The sequence below is a fragment of the Centrocercus urophasianus genome, unplaced genomic scaffold (genome assembly GCF_019232065.1).
Source record: "Centrocercus urophasianus isolate 14NV4802_14NV808 unplaced genomic scaffold, USGS_Curo_1.0 seq_16, whole genome shotgun sequence".
In the NCBI taxonomy this organism is placed as follows: domain Eukaryota; kingdom Metazoa; phylum Chordata; class Aves; order Galliformes; family Phasianidae; genus Centrocercus; species Centrocercus urophasianus.
The window spans coordinates 12,874,548-12,893,502 of NW_024884711.1; the positions used below are offsets into that span (position 1 = coordinate 12,874,548).

An 18,955-nucleotide genomic window follows, 5' to 3' on the forward strand; every position below is an offset into this window, starting at 1 on the left:
AAAACTAAACACTGGTGAACTGTCATTTGCCTTGCTAAACCCAGATTACTGCAAATTAAAAATCTGCACAAGTTTCTGCTATCAGTTCAACATTTAAATAGACTAATTCATCTCTTCCGACACACTTGGTAGATTTCATATAATGAAAATAACTAAGAATTAGTGCAATATACTGGACAGGTCAAAATAAAATGTACTTTGGAAAACAAAGTTGCAAAGTTCATTATTGACAGACAGCAGTACTTATGTTACAGATACAGGAGCGTTATTTATTACTGTCCTAGCCATAAAGGAAGAACTTAGAACCCCCTTTGATTAGAGAGGAAAAAAGTTAGCTTTAAGTAACTGTACATTCTGTATACCTTCAAGCAACTCTTAAATATTACAGAAAGTATTAAACAAATGTAGACTACAATGCAGAGTACCTATTTACAGTACATTAATATCCAAATTTAAAATCAAGTTGAGTGTCCATAATAATTAGTGCGCTATTTTTTTTTCCTCAGGAGAAAAACAAACTGTAATGGCCAGCAATGATCAAAACCAAGAAAAAAGTCACAGACATCGAGTTTGTTGTGGTTTTACTTGAAGAGCTCTTACAGTTTGTAAAGAAAAAATATCCTATATTGTAAAGAATGTACTGGTTTGTACCTTCTGAACAGATTAGAAATGAAGTTAAACTTGATTTATCCTATTCTCTTTAGACAACTAATTGGGTTGATATAATTTACATACAGTGTACCAACTAAAAATCCACTTTCCTGCAAGCACAGGGTTCTTTAAATTGTTAATGCAAGTAGTATTTGGGATTAAATTATTAAACTATGGAATGTATAACTAAACAGTAGATACCTGCAGAAACAACTGGTTGCGTCAATACTGTGAATGAGTTTAATTTTTAGACCCTGTTTCTAAAACTCTTTTAAAGCATAATTGAGAATTATGAGAAGTTCGAATTCTATTCATCGTAACAGTAATCAGTATTGAAGCAAGAGAACTGGCCAATTAGGTCCATGGAAAGTAGGTCTTCTATATCCCTAATGGAAAGCGATTTTTAAAACCTTTTAACTGAAGGAAGTTTACTCCGCTTCCATCACTCCTCTAATGCTGAAACATTACAGACAGCGGTGGATACATGCATGTTAAAATTTTAGGTCAAAAGGAAATCCTGTATCATAAACTTGACTATTACTGTAAGTCTCTTCGCTGTTTGGAAGCTGTACTGGGCCAGGTTAAGCACTCCAATTCCATGGTTATTAACAGTTAGGAAGCAGAAGAATATTCAGAACAGTTTAAAGCAATTGATGTTTTAGTTACTGCAACATTGACTCTTGGGTGGTTGTGTGGGTTCAGTAAGGTCTACTCCTCTTCCTCTGGCAGAGTTAGCTCCTGTATTCTGTGGTTCATTCTTTGGCAATTTTTTTGCTATAAAATCGACAGAAAAATAAGAGGTTAAACGTTGTAGTGAGATTAGATCATCTGAGTACACAAACAGGCAGCACTTCATTAAGCTTACACTCTATAAACATATCAATATAATCATTATAAAGTCTGATTCAATTCAGTGTGTTGGTAATAGAAGTTAAGACACTTAACTTCTTAATGATTAACTATCATAGCTAAGATTTAAGAGCAAAATGCATTAGTATCTTGAGCAGCAAAAAGTATCTGCCTAGGCATGCTGTGCTGTCACAAAGTGACAGCTCTTGCAGGAATTCATCTACACAGAAAAATCTAAGATAAGAACGTTGAAGGTAATATTAATAACATTGAAAGTATACAGCAACAATGAAAGAACACAACAGACAGAAATGGGTCAGTCTACTGCCCAGATAACTACCCAGAGTAAACACTGCATATAACTTAAGAAATGGCCCTCAGCACAAGATCAAACCCCTCCTTTTCTTTCCCTCCCCTCCCTCAAAGATACATACGTCCAGTTCTTATACATTAATTTACTGTGCCAACTTTTGTCACCCTTGTAGCTCGAAGATAATTCTCAATCAGACATGGAAAAATGCAGGTGACAAGCACTACCCTTCTTTGTAGCAACTCCTTGGAGTAATTTTCTGACAGAGAGAAAGGTAAGTTCTACTTCAGAGGACTTCCATGAGGCTGTCTTCTTCACTTTTTCAGGACCCATCCACCATTCCTGCTCTACTTTCTGGCTGCGTACTTTGATTCCAGAATTATAAGCTGGCCAACGTTTTCAAGAACGACTTTCCAAAAAAGGAATGAAATTCAACTACAGGAACAGGCAGCAATAACAAAACTAGCACATCCAAAAGATTAACTCAGTTAACAGAACCCAAGAGTTCTCATGACACTAAGCTGCAAAGACAGTACGAAGATACACAGCATCAGCAAAAAAAAAAAAAAAAAAAAAACAAAAACAAAAAAAAAACCAAAAACCAAACATCTTCCCAGCACTGTTGCTTGAGATCACAGATACTGGAAATGAGCATTTTTTATTTTTATTTTTTTATTTTTTAATAACAGGAAGCCTTGAACAAGCTCTAAAGCAGTTAATTCACAAGCAGTTGTAGCTTTCAACCATTCTTTCCTGTGTTCTCAGTTCTGACTTTTCTCACATTTTTGGAAGACCATATTTACATATATATGGTCCTTAGAAATGAACCCATGCTGTGCAAAAGGCTATTCTAAGCTCAGTGCTGCACAGACCTTGTTTTGATGCAATGCTAAGTCTAAATTTCACCTATTTCACCCAAAGAATACTCACATGGACTAGGAACCTTACAGACCAAGTACTCAGGTACTAAGTATATACTTTTTGTCAGACTTATTGTGTGTACTTCGTTAGAGACAAGAATTACTGTTTATATAATAAATTATCAAAATCCCAACAGAATTTGAAGATTCATTTTTTCACATTTCTTTTAAAGATGCAGTTTGCACTGCGATGTTAAAAAGAATTATTTTTGAAGCTGAGCTGTAGTCCTGCAAAGAGGACTATAATTGACCATTTCTGTATCATTAAATGCCGTGCTACCTCCAGCATTTATGACAAAAATATATCTTCTACTTAGAATTCTGTACACCACCCACCTCTCCCCCCAAATATTTATAGTTAATATAAAGAGAGTACTTGCTGCAAAATGTTGCCATAGCCATAATTTTATTTGCATTTGCTGGAAGTTCAAACTGCATTAGGTTACCTTCCACTTTACCGGTTTGCAAAGAAAAAGGTAAGGGCTCTTTAAAAACAATTTATTTTGAAAGCAAGAGATGTCACCATAGCGCAACATGAAAAACAGATTAATACAGTTATTTGACACTATACTTCACTGTTTCCTCCTAGTAATAGAGTGACTCCAATTAAGGTTATTAAATAGGGCAAGTAAACCCACCCAAAAAAGTCCTCTTCCTCTTTTTTTTTTTTTAATAATGAAATATGTTATATCTATCAAGGGAATTCACAAGATTGTTAGTACTTTCAACTTTCTATTATGAGTTATCACCTTCATAGAAATTCCTAAGGAATGTTAGAGCTAAAAATATATTAGTAAATTCACTTTTCCCACAGAAAGTACCCTTCACTTGTACTCCAACTTTGAATTTCAACACATACGCTCATTCTTGGCACATCCTTTGCATTTTACATTGCTGCATTTGAAATTCAAGTAACTTTAAAATAAAACAGTATTTAGCAAATACTCTGATTAGACTAAAACAAATACTCTTGACTTCTTTAAAGCAAGTCACTGTCACCTCCTATTTTGATATGTTTCCAGCTTCAATTATGATTGTCTTGTAAGTACATTATTACAGCTTTTGCACCTACCCAAGGCAGTATGAGATCTGCTGCAAAAAGCATAACATTAAAGTCACTTATTTATACATTTTTACTTACATTCTCATACTAATGTGATAACCATAAAATATATTTTAGATTTGTTAAAGTCATGTAAAACTGTAATGATTAGCTACACCATGGGAAAGGTTTTTTTGTTTTGTTTTGTTTTGTTTTTAAATATGTAACAGCAACTACAGCTTAATTCTGCTTCAACTTGAAGCAGTACCACTGATCACAACAGAAAGATAGTTGCATGAAACTTGGTGACAGAATTCAAATTAATCTAAGCTTGTTCAGCGACTACAAATTAATCCAAGCTCTAAGTGCCTGACAGAAAACCAGCGCAAATATGCTTCAATTCAGTTTATCTCAACATCATAAAGTAGGTGAAGGGCCTGAGGAAACATCAGTGCCACAGAAGGAAAAATAATTTACGTGAAAGACTGAAAGAGCTTGAGTTCAGATGCTTCCAGTTATATGCATCTAGAGAAAACAATTATATTAAATTCCCCTCCCTCTTCCCTCACCCCCTGCCATCAACTCACCAATTGCCATAAATATTTCGTTTACGTTCATAGATGTTTTGGCAGATGTTTCCATGAACAATAAACTGTTATCATCTGCATAAGCTTGTGCTTCCTGAAAGAAAATACTGCATTAGTCCATTCTTAAAAAAGTTAAGGCCTCACTTTATTACACCTCATACTCTTGCTGCTACTAAGGAAGAATTTCTATTCCGTTTTGAAAAAAGGTTTGCTGAAACACTCATGAGAGAGTGCTACTCATTAGCTGTGGGAAAACTGCAACTCCACCAAGCAGTTAAAAGAAATGCAATCTTGAAATCCTTATTTGTCTTAAAAAAAGTAATATTCCAGATCAAACCTAATACAAAACTAAATAGTAAATATTAGAAGGACAATCCTACTACAAGACTCCAGCTGTAATAGCATGAATAAATAAGTAACAGGAAGTGCCTTCAAATGCCAAAAAGCCCATTATCACCTCTGTAAAGAATTACCTTCAATCTTCCACCCATAAAGCAGACTGACTACGAGTTTTAGAATAGAGTATTTCGGTAAGGATAATAAAACTAATAAGGAGAATCTAATGTCTTGTCATATGATCTCCTTTGCCAGTCTGAATTTCCATCTGAAATACACACATGAAATATTTCTGTCCCCTATTTTTGCCACTTCCTGTTAGTTCAGCTATGAATCCCTGGTGTCTTCAAATTATGTAACTGCCTTTGAATTCAATGGGAAATCTGCATAAAGCCAAACTATAGTACCTATGATGCAAAAAAAAAAAAAAAAAAAAAAAAGGAAGAAAAACTGTAGTATGGTAGTCTAGTTCAATATTCATTTAAACAGTGTGCATAGACACAGTATCAGAAATAACACATTTACCAATATTTAAAAATCTGAAATGTTTTTGCAAAGGACTACTAAACTTGTGGAGATGACAATGGAAAATGTTAACATAACTATAAGAAACAAAACTAACAAAAAAACTCCACAACAGTACAGGTATTCTCCTTTGATAATTAAATTTGATTAAGCTTTTTATCTATAAAGATACACAGCATTTGTCACATACTGCAATTTTTCCACAGAATACCAGATTTTTCAGTGGTAGCTTTTATGTTGCAATTGACATGAAAGAATAAAATTTCTGAGAATGTTGAGTTTAGGTTGAAAAATATATAAAATTACTAATCTTTGCAGACTGATTTCTGAAGTTATACAAGGGTTCATTATCACATGCAGCAGTATCTTGCACAATGACACAGATGAAAACAGTAACAGAATTAATGACTAATAAATAAATACGTATTTGAATCACTTTTCTTAAGATCAATCAGTCCTGAATGAATGAGAACATTTACAGCGAATTTTATTTGCTTTGGAAGTCATTTTCTCATAACTAAGTTTAATCAATGTTTTCAAGAACATAAACGTAACAGAAGAGCATGTGTGTATCAATACAGATAAAAACAATGCCATGAATTAAATTAATTAAATTAAATAAACGATTAAAAGCTGAACACTGCTTCAACAGCATACCCTAGGCAAGTCAAGTCTATCAATCACCTTTATCACAAGATTCTCAAAATTCCCTTGTGGATAAGTCAGAGAGCTTAGAGACAAACTGTGTGCAGATCATTCTATTGCTTCCACTAACACTGTAATTATAGATAATTTTGAGTGGAAGACAGGAAGAGATCATATCATAGAACAGAAATTCAATTAGCCTAAAAAAATACACAAATAAATTAGTCTATTGCCATATATCATTTGTACAAAAATATTTTTCAGCAGCATCTAGAATTGATCTCTCTTGAGGTTTATATTTAACAGTATGACCTCTATGACAACCACCTCGTCTATGCATACAAGCTCCTCAGTAGGCCTTTTACTCAAAAAAAAAAAAAAAAAAAAAAAAAAAAAATTTATAAAAAAAAAAAATAAAAAAAAAAAAAAAAAAAAAAAAAAGCTATTTCTATAAACAGAAGGTATGCACATACCTGGAAATCCACAGCTCTTTTGTTAGCTAGATCAGCTTTGTTTCCTGCTAAAGCTATTACTATGTTAGGACTTGCTTGACGCTGAAGTTCTTTGACCCAGTTTTTCGCTCTGGCAAAGGACTCCTGTTAATGATTGCAAAATGATGCAAGTTGAGTTTTACCATCCTTTTCCACTCACCTATTATCCCAACCTCTGTTATCTATATTTCAAGCAAAATGTCAATTAAAGCAAGGCTGCTACCTCTGTCCTAAGACAGAGTTTTTTAAATGATGCATTCCTACCTAATTTTTAGATGTTCTGAGTTATGACAGTGCTGAAAAAATAAAGATACAAAGATTTATTTAGACTAAGATAAAGAAGCAGTTGAGAGAAAGTTAGAAATTTATTTTATCCTCTAGAAGAATAAAGTTTATTAATGAACTCAAGGATTCTCAACATTTCCAATTGTTGACCACCATTACAGTAGATGGCTGTTGGGTTTGTTGAAAGCTTTGTTCTTTAAAATCTTGTTTTTACTAAAAGCATACAAAGTTATCTGATGCAAGTTCAAACTAAAAGAAATCAGTTAATGTTATGTTATGGCTTCAGTAGATTATGCTGCCTTTAATCCCTACCTCCTATTTTGCAACAATAACGCAACATCTTTCACCAACAAAAATAATTTGTCACCGGTAGTGTGGAAAAGCAACATTTCAATTCAGATGAACTGACATAAAGTGGGCTTGACGAAAACATGCAAAGGCATTTGCTTGCTCTAGTTTTTATTATTATTATTATTATTATTACTTTTTAATTTAAAGAACATAATAAGGGATCTGTTGATAAAAAAAAGATTCCAGGCACAAATTAATATCACATAGCCCAACATTAAGTGATGAACTGATACAGGCACACACAAGACAGTTATATATAAAAACAGCAGATACAAGACCACTAAGAACTCCCACTTCAATTGTACTTACCTCATTTGTAATGTCGTATACAACTATAGCTGCTTGCGCTCCTCTGTAGTACATAGGTGCTAAACTGTGATACCGCTCTTGCCCAGCTGTATCCCAAATCTCAAATTTTACCGTTGTATCGTCAAGACACACAGTTTGGGTTAGAAAAGCAGCTACAAAAGAGACAGAGGTGCTGAAACCAGAAGTCTGCTCCTATAAAATTATGTTCACAAAAGATGAATCAAGCATGATTTCCTTGACAACTCCAGCCTATTATTAAAATATAGCAGGTCTGAAGCCAACACATTGTAACTGATCGACACAGAAGAATTAAACAACCAACCTCTCCTCGCATTAAAGACATATAGAAGCAAAAATCAGGAAGAATTCCCATTATTCTTTTCTAACAGTTCATCTCAGCAACCACAAAATTTTTCTCTCACCTCCTAGATACCTCTCATCTTGATGCAACAAACAGCATTTCTTCATGCTACACTCCAACAGCTCTGACACATGCAATTCTGAACTACAGCCACATTATTTGAACTGAATATTAAAGCCTAGATTTCCAGCTCTTGACAATCCCACCTTGGTTAAAGGTTATAGAAGTTCAAATAAGTTCTGAGATTTTCTTGCTCATAAAGCAGTCATATAGGTATATTTTTCCCTTTTCAAGTCATCTCAAAAATTACTTCAAAGCATGATTTCTACAGCCTGCAGTTTCAGGGAAACTTTTATCTTCTGCCACTACAGCATACCATGTTTACCTGCATATCTAAAACCTCCATCTGTTATTACTTTAAGTTAACTACTAATCACAAAATCAGTAAGTAGTTAATAGCAAGTCTTCAAACAGTTACTCCTAGAAAATACTTTCCATTCAGATTAAGGTTACATACTAGAAACACAGAGTTGTTTCTATAGAAACCATATATCAAAATTATGCTAAAAATCTCAACAACATGCTAAAGGAAAGCCCCTACTTGGTAGAGAAAGAAACTGGGCCTCTCATCAACACGCATTTTCACAGACAGTGGTCAGTTTAAATCTGTTTCAATCTGCCTTTAGCAGCACTGACCAGTAACTCTTGCACACCTTGGATGTTATCCTGTCCCACATACAGACACTGTTACCCTATGAATCACTCCTGAACTGCTCTTTCTGTAACCTTCAACTCAGCTTATTACAATAAAAGTCAGTCAATCTCGCTTTATATGTATATATATATATATATATATATGACACCACAACTAATGTAGAGAAGTTGACTACTAAGCAGCCAGACGCTCCTGCATCAGAGGTATGAGCATCCACCAGGCATGAGCAAGCAGGCTGGAGAAGAAAAAGGCTTTGATGTTCCAGTGTTAAATCACTAGGTCTCTGAACGCTCAATATCCAAGCACTGGTAAAATGGGCTTCCCTTACCAGCTACTAAAGCAGCCCAAAACCAGAATGAAGATGAAAACAAACCACAACCAACCCATTCTGTGCTATACTAAGGGTTTCCTCCTCAATCATCAGAATGTTACATTTCCCCAAGGCAGAGACAAGATGCTAAACAAGTGGAATTTGAAGTTCAAGATACCATTGTCTTCAAGAGAAGAACGTACCTACTCTCCATAAATGAAGGGATGTACAGAGAAGTATATTAAAACAAGTGTTTTATTCTTTGTCACCCGCTTGTTTTTGTTGAAAGGAACCATTCAGTGACTACAAAAGAATGTCAGTTAATTTCTGCAAACAAGTCAACTTTCTTCTAGATTGCAAGACCGTACTTAATTGATAATTAACTATGTTAATTATCTGAAAGTCTACTATCCTTTATAGCCATACTTTGCCTTAAGTAGCTAACAAGCACTGTTGCATTAGTCTGAAGTGGCAAAGTCCAGTTACCAAATACAGCACCATCCAACGTCTGCTTTTCACTGCATTCTTTCAGAAGTTCTTATTCAAGCACACAATGCACATAAGCCTCTCTTTGTTAAAAGGCCCTTCTGAATACAAAGATAATTATGCCTAAAGCAAATGCAGACTACAGTTGGACAGCTTTCTCTACAGAAAACTTTCTGAGTCCCAACACTGCTGAATTTAATCTCTCTCAATTGTATAGTATGGCACTTTCTTGTTTTCTATTTCAAACAGAAGAGTAAACTAATACAGATATTACACTGAGCGTACACATGAGCTTGGAGTCAAGTCTCTTGTACCTTTCTATAGCTTTTATATAGTGGAACAGATTAGGTTTTTCCTAATCCTACCCAAAAACAAAAAAAGGGAACACAAAAAGAACTTTAAATGAATTTAAAAAAATAATCAGTGAAAGTGGAAAAAATTAATCAGTGAAAAATATTAGTTTTATTATTCCCTATACCCAGACCTTCATCTGTCAACTTTTCAATATATCTTTTGGAATGCCTTCTATATTACCATAAAGCACATGAGGTGAAACACAAAGCTTTCATACTAACACCTATCCTAAATCCATTACAAAAGATACCAAGTCAGAAATAAGTAACACTGTTAAAGGAGAAAAAAGTTTTCTGTGTATGCTGACAGATATACCTGATACCCACAAACAGTGTAAAAAAAGGTGATGTTTGAAATTTAGGTTGGCTTTATTTTTGTAAGCTTTGCACATTTTTTACATGTCAACAATCATTTATGCAAACACACGAGTTCTCCCAGTTCAAAAGCAAAAACAGGCTGCATAAATTACACTACAACCTTTTTGAAAGACGTAATTCTTTGTCTCAAAAACACCAAAATACTTGAATGGTTATTCTACGCCTTATGCCCACAGCATAAAGCTGTAGCACATACACAACTCAAACAGCCACATACCCACGCAATCAAATAAAACTGAACATAAAGTCCACTTCCCAGAACCATGCAGTTCAAGCCCATGTTCACTTCATCTGCTTGACACTGAAGTATGGTACATCTCTGTGCCAACTACAGCTCTTTTCATAATAAGTTAGACCTCGGTTCAGATTTGATCCTTGCTGCCAGTGACCCATTCTGGAACTCCCTTAATATTCATGGAAAGAATAAAATTGTGAAATAAAAAGAATAATTTTCTCACCTCCAATTGTACTTTCTTGGAACTCATGAAACTGCCCTTTTACGAAACGAAGCACCAAACTTGATTTACCAACTGCAGACTCTCCTAGAAGTACTAATTTGAATTGGCAAATTTTATTTCCAGCATTTGGCCCATTGGGTCTTGTTGCTCCACGATTAGCCATGCCCAAATTAGAAAGAAGTCCTTTGTTTCAAGTTCTTGAAAGTAAGTTCCAGGATTCAGAATTCAGTGGCTTCTGCTGTCAACAACCTGGCTATGAAAAAACAATGCGGGGCATTAGTTTTACAAGCCAAATAAGCAAAACCTAATTCACCATTGCAGCACAGAGTACATATAAGTGTACTAATATTTACAGCAAACAGTGCCCAGTACTATCACCCTCACAGGTAAAAAGTCAGCTAGACAAAAATCTATGTCAAACAAAACGCTTATCTTCTTCAATATCAAATCTAACCATTAGAACTTTCAATTATGACATTAAAGCCCAATTATGCTTTTTCTTGCAAGACTTCAGACTCTTAACCGTAAAGTGGCTTGTGATGGAAGGGAGAAGGGACCTTAGCTCCCTAGCTCCACACTCTGCTGTAGGCAATTATATCTCCCGCCAGGTCAGGTTCCCTAAAGCCCCATCCAACCTGGGCCTGAACGCCTCGAGAGATGGTACACACACAGCTTCTTTGGACAAGCTGTTCCAGTGCCTCACCACCCTCTGAGTAAAGAATTTCTGCCTAATATCTAACTAAATCTTCCTTCTTTCAACTTATAACCATTTCCCCTTGCCCTATCACATTCAGATTGTGTAACAAGTCAATTTCCCTCCTATTTATAAGCTCCACTCAAGTATAGGAAGGCTGCAACAAGGTCCACCTGGAGCCTTCTCTTTTCCAGCTCCCTCAACCTTTCTTGATAAGAAAGCTGCTCCAGCCCCCTGATCATCTTCACAGCCCTCCTAAGGTGCTGTTCCAACACCTCTGCATCCCTGTGCTGGAAGTCCCAGGGCTGGACTCAGTACTGCAGGTGGGGCCTCAAAAGGGCAGAGCAGAGGGAGACAATCACCTCCCTCACCCTGCTGACCATCCCTCAATCATGCACCCTAGGATACAGTCTCTTACTTCATAACATATCAAGATCAAAGTATAACAACACAACAGGTTTGGACTTATTTGATATTTTACCAGTAACATGCAAGAAATAACCAAGATTTTTTTTTTCCTGATATTAAGCAACATTCAAAAGTCAGCAAAAGCAAACAATGCAAAACAAAGGAAAAAAAGAACCAGGAAAAACCCAATCAATACACTGAGTTCTTTGCAAATACACTGTTTCACTTTTATCACACACATCCAACACAATTTTCTCATATTAGGAAGTACAAATCTCGATGCACAAACCTTTAATATCTTTTGTAGTTAACAACTGTAGTTTTAGAAGTGAAAATGCTAAGCATGGCAAATATGGGAAAAATGGCAGTCCTGACTGTTAAGAATTCCTGAATGCTTTGTGCAAGCCACCAGAGATCTATCCAATGGAAATAAATAAAAATTTCCAAAACAAATACATAAATATTGATCTGCTAGGATTTAAGAGATCTTTGCTAAGAACATATGCTAACAGTGTATTCCTTCAATTTATCTCCTCTTGCTGCAAACTTGTTCAAAAAACAAAACAAAACACCACAGTATTTATTCACATGGATGAAGAAGCATTGAGTCCCTGTTGTTCTCACTTGAGTCAAAGACTTGTGTTTTTATGCATGTATTTAACTGCAAAGATTAAATATTCCACAGGTAGGCACTGATGTACCAAAAACTGGAGAAGCATTTTCTATATTTTCTTTCTTCTCTCTTCCAAAACAAAATTCCAAGTGAACCTGGAGGAAGTATTCCTAGCTGGCTGTTACTCAAATCTCAGCTAGAAAAACATACCCTTCTATATTTAAAAGTAATTTATTCAAAAAAATCTCTTAGCTTTCAACTTTGTTTTAACAGTTGTTTACCCACTTGAATTCTGTGCATTTGTTGATATAGCTTCTCTATTGTCTCAAATAAAAGGCAACTTAGATTGGAGCGCAGCATCCCAATGTAGAGAATGGCTTTAATACTAATTTTGCAAAATGCAAGCAAAGCTACCATTTTCAAGAAGTTGTTACTCTATCTTCCTTATGGTAAATTTATCACCTTACCAATCAAACAGTAGTCTTAGTCATTAGCTGCCTTCCCATTCTGAAACATTAAGCAGAGCTAAGACATTCTCTGAGGCATCCGAGCATTCCAACTTACTATACACCTACCTCAGACACTAAGCCTTCATTCCTCTTCCTAATTCCCCTTTTGTAAACTCAGCACAAGTTCTGAGGAGCATTCTGTAGAGAGCTCCACAGCTCTAGCCGAACCCAATCCACCACTGAAACACTCCCTTAAACCTATTTTTCACTAGTATTACATGAGGAAATCAAAGTATTACTCTTAATGAACATAACATTTTGAATAAGCTGTTATTTTCTCACTGTAAATACAATTTTAATATAAATCCTCAAAAAAATGTATATTTTCCAACACCTTACTGATAACTCCTATTTGCTCAACACTGCTAGTTTACTCACGCTTCTCAAAATAATTTAGTCTCTTCCAGTTAAAATATTCCTATCTTTTATTCATCTGTCTGCCCCAAGGTTGTGACCTGCTAGACAGTTATGACTACCCTTAAAAATAGATGATTTTTATTTCAGTTGCACAACAGGAGTAAAATACTTCAGATGTAAGTTCTTTTAAGCATTTGGAAGAAAATACGCAATAATGAAAGAAAGTTTTATGAAGCACAAAAAAAAAAAAAAACCACCACATATTCCACCATCATTATTAGTCCCTATAATTACATATCAAAATCCTCTCATTAAATTTGTTTTGATTGAATACTTTAGAATACAGGAATGGATCTACCTGGTTTAAGAACACCAGGCTTTTCATCCTTATGGCATTAAAAAATTAATAACAAGTGACATACAGCTGATGTGTTAGTTCTCAGGCAAGACTTATTTCCACATGTATTGCTGAAATATGCTTGAGAAGTTGGGGAAGAACATGGATAAAACTGGATCAGCGACAAAGAGTAAATCTCTACCTAATTATAATACAAGAAAAAGCAGCACGGTGTTGCCAAAATACAGATAGCTCAGAATGTTAGCCATCTGTTTATCTCTTCCTTTGGAAAAATGAAGATAATTTCTTTATGTTTTAAAATAAAACACCTGTTTGCACTGTAGCATTTTAGTGTGCCTAGGTAACCCTGAAATAATTTTAAAACCTTTAATCTTAATTCACCCCATGCTCTTCTAGACTCTGGAGCATGAAGATATGAGGGTTAAATCCAAGTGAAACCAAGTGAATTACTCTTTGAAAGAAGTGACTTCCAGATGATGTGCAATGTGCAAAAAATCAACCCATTTAGTCTCTATGATCATCTTTTTGCTTGCTGCCTTAAAAACATACAAAGGGTGGCATGAAAGAAAAAACAGAAAAGACTGATTTATCCCATACAAATCTACTTGTTTAAACTGGTTATTTACAACCTTTAGTTATTGACATTACCATATAGCTAATTCACTTACAAAATATTACTAATCTCTACAAAATTCGTTTGGGACTCAAAGTTGAATTAAGTTGTCAAAACAAGTATCAGTCTTTTATAAATGCCCAATCAGAAAATTTTGCAATTTACACATCCCTCCCTTCTTCAGAAGAAAGCATTCTATACACTCAGGTATTGTGCAAAATTAACTAGCTGTCAAGATGACAAAGATCACACTACTTGCAAGGCCAACAAGCCCTGCCTGTAAACATCTTGCAAACAGCCTTCCCTCAACAGCTGCAACAGTATGCCTATTAACTTAATGAAACCTACCACAGTTGTACTATGCAGTTTTTAATAAAGAATAATAAAAAAAAAGAACTGGAAGCCTGATAGAGCATATCCAGCTGATTTTGTTATATATAAAGTCACAATCATTTTCTGTAAGCATGTATGCATCATCTTTTACAAGTTTCAGATTACAATGAAACTGTCCAGTAAGCTCACAAAAGGACATCATACAAACATGACAGAAGAGGAATCAACACATCATCTTAAACTGAAGTAGTACAACTGTGACAGCCATTACAGCACATTCTTGGCCTTTCTTTTCAGATTTGTGCTCAACATACTGGCTCACAAGAATGTAAAGGTAGATTTCAATGCTACAGAACCCACATATGTTCCAGAACTCAGGCCACACTTGTTCTCCAGCTCTTAAAGTCATCTGTAAAACACTAGCTTTGGGAAACAAAAAAAGCACCACATAGAAGACAGCAATGTTACTTTCACTATCTCACAAACACAAACTACAATTTTAATTCTTTTCTGACAAATAAATTTCAAGGCAATTCTGAATGTTTACTTCAAGAGCTTAGCAGCTGTATCTTTTTTTTTTTTCTTCTCTTCTTAGCTTCACTTAAAGTCTCCAGGAAAGATCCACTAAATGCATCATTTCCTAACCCTGCCATCACCAAGAAAGTGCTTCTGTTAATCCTACCAGGTAATTTACCAGAAACTGGGTATTCTCACCCCTTTAGAAGTCAAATTTACATTCTTCTAGGTAGTCCTTGTTAATGAGGTTTGTGAGAGTTAAAGGGTCACAAATAGTTTCATGGAAAATCATGTAAAATTTCTCATGTTTGAGTTCATAACCAGAATTCTACCAGTTCCTGCCAAGACCTACAAACTCACAACTTAATGGAACTTAATTCAGTCGTTCAAGCATTCAGATCAGTGTCTATTTTAAACAAGAAAGTCAAACAGAAGTATCAAAATAACTCTTGTGACAAAAGCCAGACTACTAAAGGGATTAAGACAGCTAACACTGCTCCTACAATGAATGTGATTAAGTACATAATCAAAGACCTCAAGAAAAGTCAATGATTAATTCAAACATGGAACATTCTATCACTTGAAATACTTTCCCATTTCAGAGCAAATGATAATATTTCTTATACATAATATTGTACTAATTTCTAATACATTTTCTGATGTTTCACAAATAGAGATCATACAGCATCAAGCTTGCAACCATTGTTTAATTTGGTTATTCTGGACCACCTTGTCTGTTTTAAAAAGCAGTATCGAAAGAAATCTACTTATTAAGGACTCTTGTTAACAAAGTTTTCTGTTACTCTCTCCCAGAATTGGTAAAATTACTGTGCCGTCTTTCAGCAGTGTTCATGACAGTGACACACATAACTATCTACACGTTTGTTCCAGTTTGTATTGAAGCCTTATGAAGCTGTAAATTAAAGATGTGAATCAACAGTCACCACAAAAAAAAACTTCACAGATTTCCAATTAAATGCAACAGTTATTAATAAACTATTAAATATATCATATAAAAGACACATAGTATCAAGGCCCATCGTACAGCAAATGTAAGTAACGATGACTGTACTATCACTGTTCCTAAGAACCTCACTTCAGTTAACTTCTACTTTTTACTGATGTTTCTTATTACATAATATCACCTAGGCAAGACACCTAGTCTGTCCACAACTACCAAACTGGGAAAAAAAAAAAAGATGCCATATTGAGTCTGAATATTGTGTAAATGGAGCTCATTAATTTTAGCTCAGTTAGCTGTTAAGTCTTTTTCCACTCCTATGTCATGGAAGTGGCATAAGGTTGAAAAGAATCACAGAAAATCCTGGGAGAATAATAGCCTTTCTAGGGCCAGTTTCTTGAAACATTTTGATGTTTGATGTTTTGATTTTCACAGTTCAGCTATGCTCTAAAATAGGAGGGTAAATGTTTCTACAGTGCTCCAAGCTTCACCCCTAGCTCCAACCGAGACTCAGACAGTGCACACACCGTCCACTAGGCCTGCCAGCATTCTCTGGATGGCGACGCGTTGTCTAAGTATTTTACTTCCCACCTTCTTCATTGGCCTTTCTCCAGTCGCAAACGAAAGGGAAAGCAAGGGGTCCACCGCCCTCAACCCTTGCACGCACAACTCGAAGGGCACAACCCTTCCCTCACAGCTGGACCAAGCGGCGTTGAATCGCAGCGGAGGATCCCCCTCCCCGCTACGGCTTCGGGCCCGGCCCCACCAGCCCTGCCGCCTCCCCTCCCCCGCAGCTCCCTCCCAGGCTCAGGAATAAGGGGAAGTGGGAAAATCGGGGGCGCCATTTTGAGCCGGGAAGAAGAGCTCAGCCTCTCTTCCCCTCCACCGGGCTGCCCACCTTGGCAGCCCGCCCTGCCTCCCAGTCTACCCGCAGCGCCCGGCGAAAGGGGAAGAAGTCCGAGCAGCCCAACCGCACACCGGGCGCCGTCGGAGCTCCACCACCCCGATGCGGCCCCCGCCCCACCAGCCCCGTCGCCTCCTCACCTGGCCAGACCGCGACGGCCGCGCAGTGGAAGGGGGTGGATGGAGAGTCAAGAGGCGGCGGCGGCGTAGCGTCTGTTTTTCCGTTTGTCCACTCGCCCGGCCAGTAGGGCTGGAGGCCTAGTCGGAGCAGGGCCGCGGGAGGAGGGGGCGGCGGGGAGGCGGCTCCACGGCAAGCGCGGGGTGGGGGCGAGGGGCGGGGGCGCAGCCGGGCCTCACCCAGAGGCCGCCGCCGCCGACTTCCGCCGCCTCCTGTTCCCCGACCAAAACACACACGCACACGTACTTCCGGAACTGCCGCCACGTCACGGCCCGCACGCGGCGCACGCTTCCGGTTCGCCTGCGAGTCACGTGACCCCTCGCTCCTTTTTTTTTTCTTTTTTTTTTTATTTTTTTTTTTCTTTTTTTTTTTTTCTCCTCCATTTTCTCCCCCCCCTTTCTGAAAGCGTCCCTCTTCAGGTGACAGGCTTTTGCAGTGAGCAGGCATCTTCTATGCCTCTCCTCTAGGAGACGCGTATATTTTCAATTATCAATGTATCTTTTAATATTGGCAATATATATTTTATATTAGCTGCATATATTTTAAATAAATATATTTAAAGATGTGCTTAGTATTGTGAGAGTGCTGAAACTGAAGATGGCAGGATGCAAAGGCAGAACAAGTCTTGATTGCTAGTAATACAGGCAGACACTGTGGGATATGTCTTCTTCGAGAGGCTGTTCGGCATCAATTTTTGATGTTTTGTGCTACTGGTTGTTTGAAGTCCTCACAATCCTGCATACCTTTTTGATGTGTATAGAATTGCAAAATGTCCTGAATTGGGAGAGATACACGTGCATCATCAAGTCAAACTCCTGCCTCCACACGGAACCACCCAAAATTCAAACTCTGTGTCTGAGAGCTTTGTCCAAACACTCCATGGACACCATCAGACCTGGGTCATGACTACTGCTCTGGGGAGACTAAGGTAGAATGTTGAAAGGTTAGAGGAAGCTTCAGGGAAGACTGGTAAGAATGGCTGTAAAGGCTTGAAAACTTGTGTCATAGAGGAAGAGGTGAAGATGTGCTGAAACTCGGAAGTGACAGTAGTGTGGATCAATCACTTGGTCCCACGTGTGGGACTAAGAAGTGAGCTGTGTAGGAAACAAAAGTGCGACAGTAAATATTTATTCAATTTGGCAGATGCATCAAGGTTTTGTAGATGGCATTTGAAAAAAAACAAAAGCAGAACATGCAAGAAATTATACAAGTTCATAATTCATCATGTTTAATCACTTGTGTAATTTAATGAAGGTTGTTTAGAATATCCATCACTGGAAATACTGAAACAAAATGAAGTGGTATTTTTCTCTCAAACTATGCTTTAGTTCAAACACATGAGAAAGAGTTATTTTCATCCTAGCCAGGGCCAGTACAGAAATGAACAGTTTTGGATGAAATACATACTAATACATACCAAAAGTAATGCTTCCTAGTTTATCACATTTGGCTCATGATGTCACAGGAGGATGTTGGTGATATGGCAGTAAATATCGAATTTTCCCACTGATATTCTGCTTCATTTTGCTGTCATGTGACAGATGGCAGCAGAGCCATAATCTGACAAGTTGGTGTCTGACATGAAAGTGCATGTGAAGCAAAGGTTTGTAATTGGAAGCCTCCATGCAGAAAAAAATGGTACCCACTGACGCTCATCAGAGCTTGCTGAAAGTTTATGGAGATCAAACAGTGGATGAGAACACAATGAGGCAGTGGGTAATGTGTTTCAGCAGTGGTGACAGTGGTTCACCTCCACTGCTGCAGATTTTTACAAGCACAGCATGCATGTTCTTGTTCACTGCTGGCAAAAATGCAAAGGTAATGGTGATGACTGTGCTGAAAAATAGTGTTTTTTTAGCTGAGAGTTTATCAAACAGTGTTATACTTTTTGTGGTATATGCTGTAGTTTGTGTGGAAATAAGAGGCATTACTTTCAGAGCGACCTGTGTGCAACGGTAGAACTGCGTGTGATACTAGTGTGCTGCTAGAAAGCATACATGACATGCATGAGGTTCCTACTGGCTATGGCTGTGACACAGACCTGCAGTCTCTCTTTCCTGCTTCATGAAACCCCAGTCATTCACATCTGGTTGAAGCTGATATAAGCAAAGATTTAGTGTGAATGTATGAAACAGAGAGTATGGAGCAGT

General features: G+C 37.0%; 1 protein-coding gene across 2 annotated transcripts; it reads right to left on the reverse strand.

Moving 5' to 3' along the window:
• Positions 1 to 243: 243 nt before the first annotated feature.
• Positions 244 to 16,944, reverse strand: RAB5A (RAB5A, member RAS oncogene family). 2 transcript variants are annotated; one of them, XM_042816752.1, is made up of 6 exons: positions 16,769 to 16,944; positions 10,363 to 10,611; positions 7,302 to 7,453; positions 6,339 to 6,461; positions 4,360 to 4,453; positions 244 to 1,425 (listed from the first exon to the last, which is right to left on the reverse strand). In XM_042816752.1, exons 2-6 carry the CDS (start codon positions 10,523 to 10,525, stop codon positions 1,310 to 1,312), a joined length of 648 nt encoding a protein of 215 aa, XP_042672686.1. In that variant the 5' UTR covers positions 10,526 to 10,611; positions 16,769 to 16,944; the 3' UTR covers positions 244 to 1,309. The 2 variants fall into 2 exon arrangements, with proteins under 2 accessions (XP_042672686.1, XP_042672685.1); XM_042816751.1 differs by having other exon boundaries at positions 10,363 to 10,615.
• Positions 16,945 to 18,955: the final 2,011 nt, after the last annotated feature.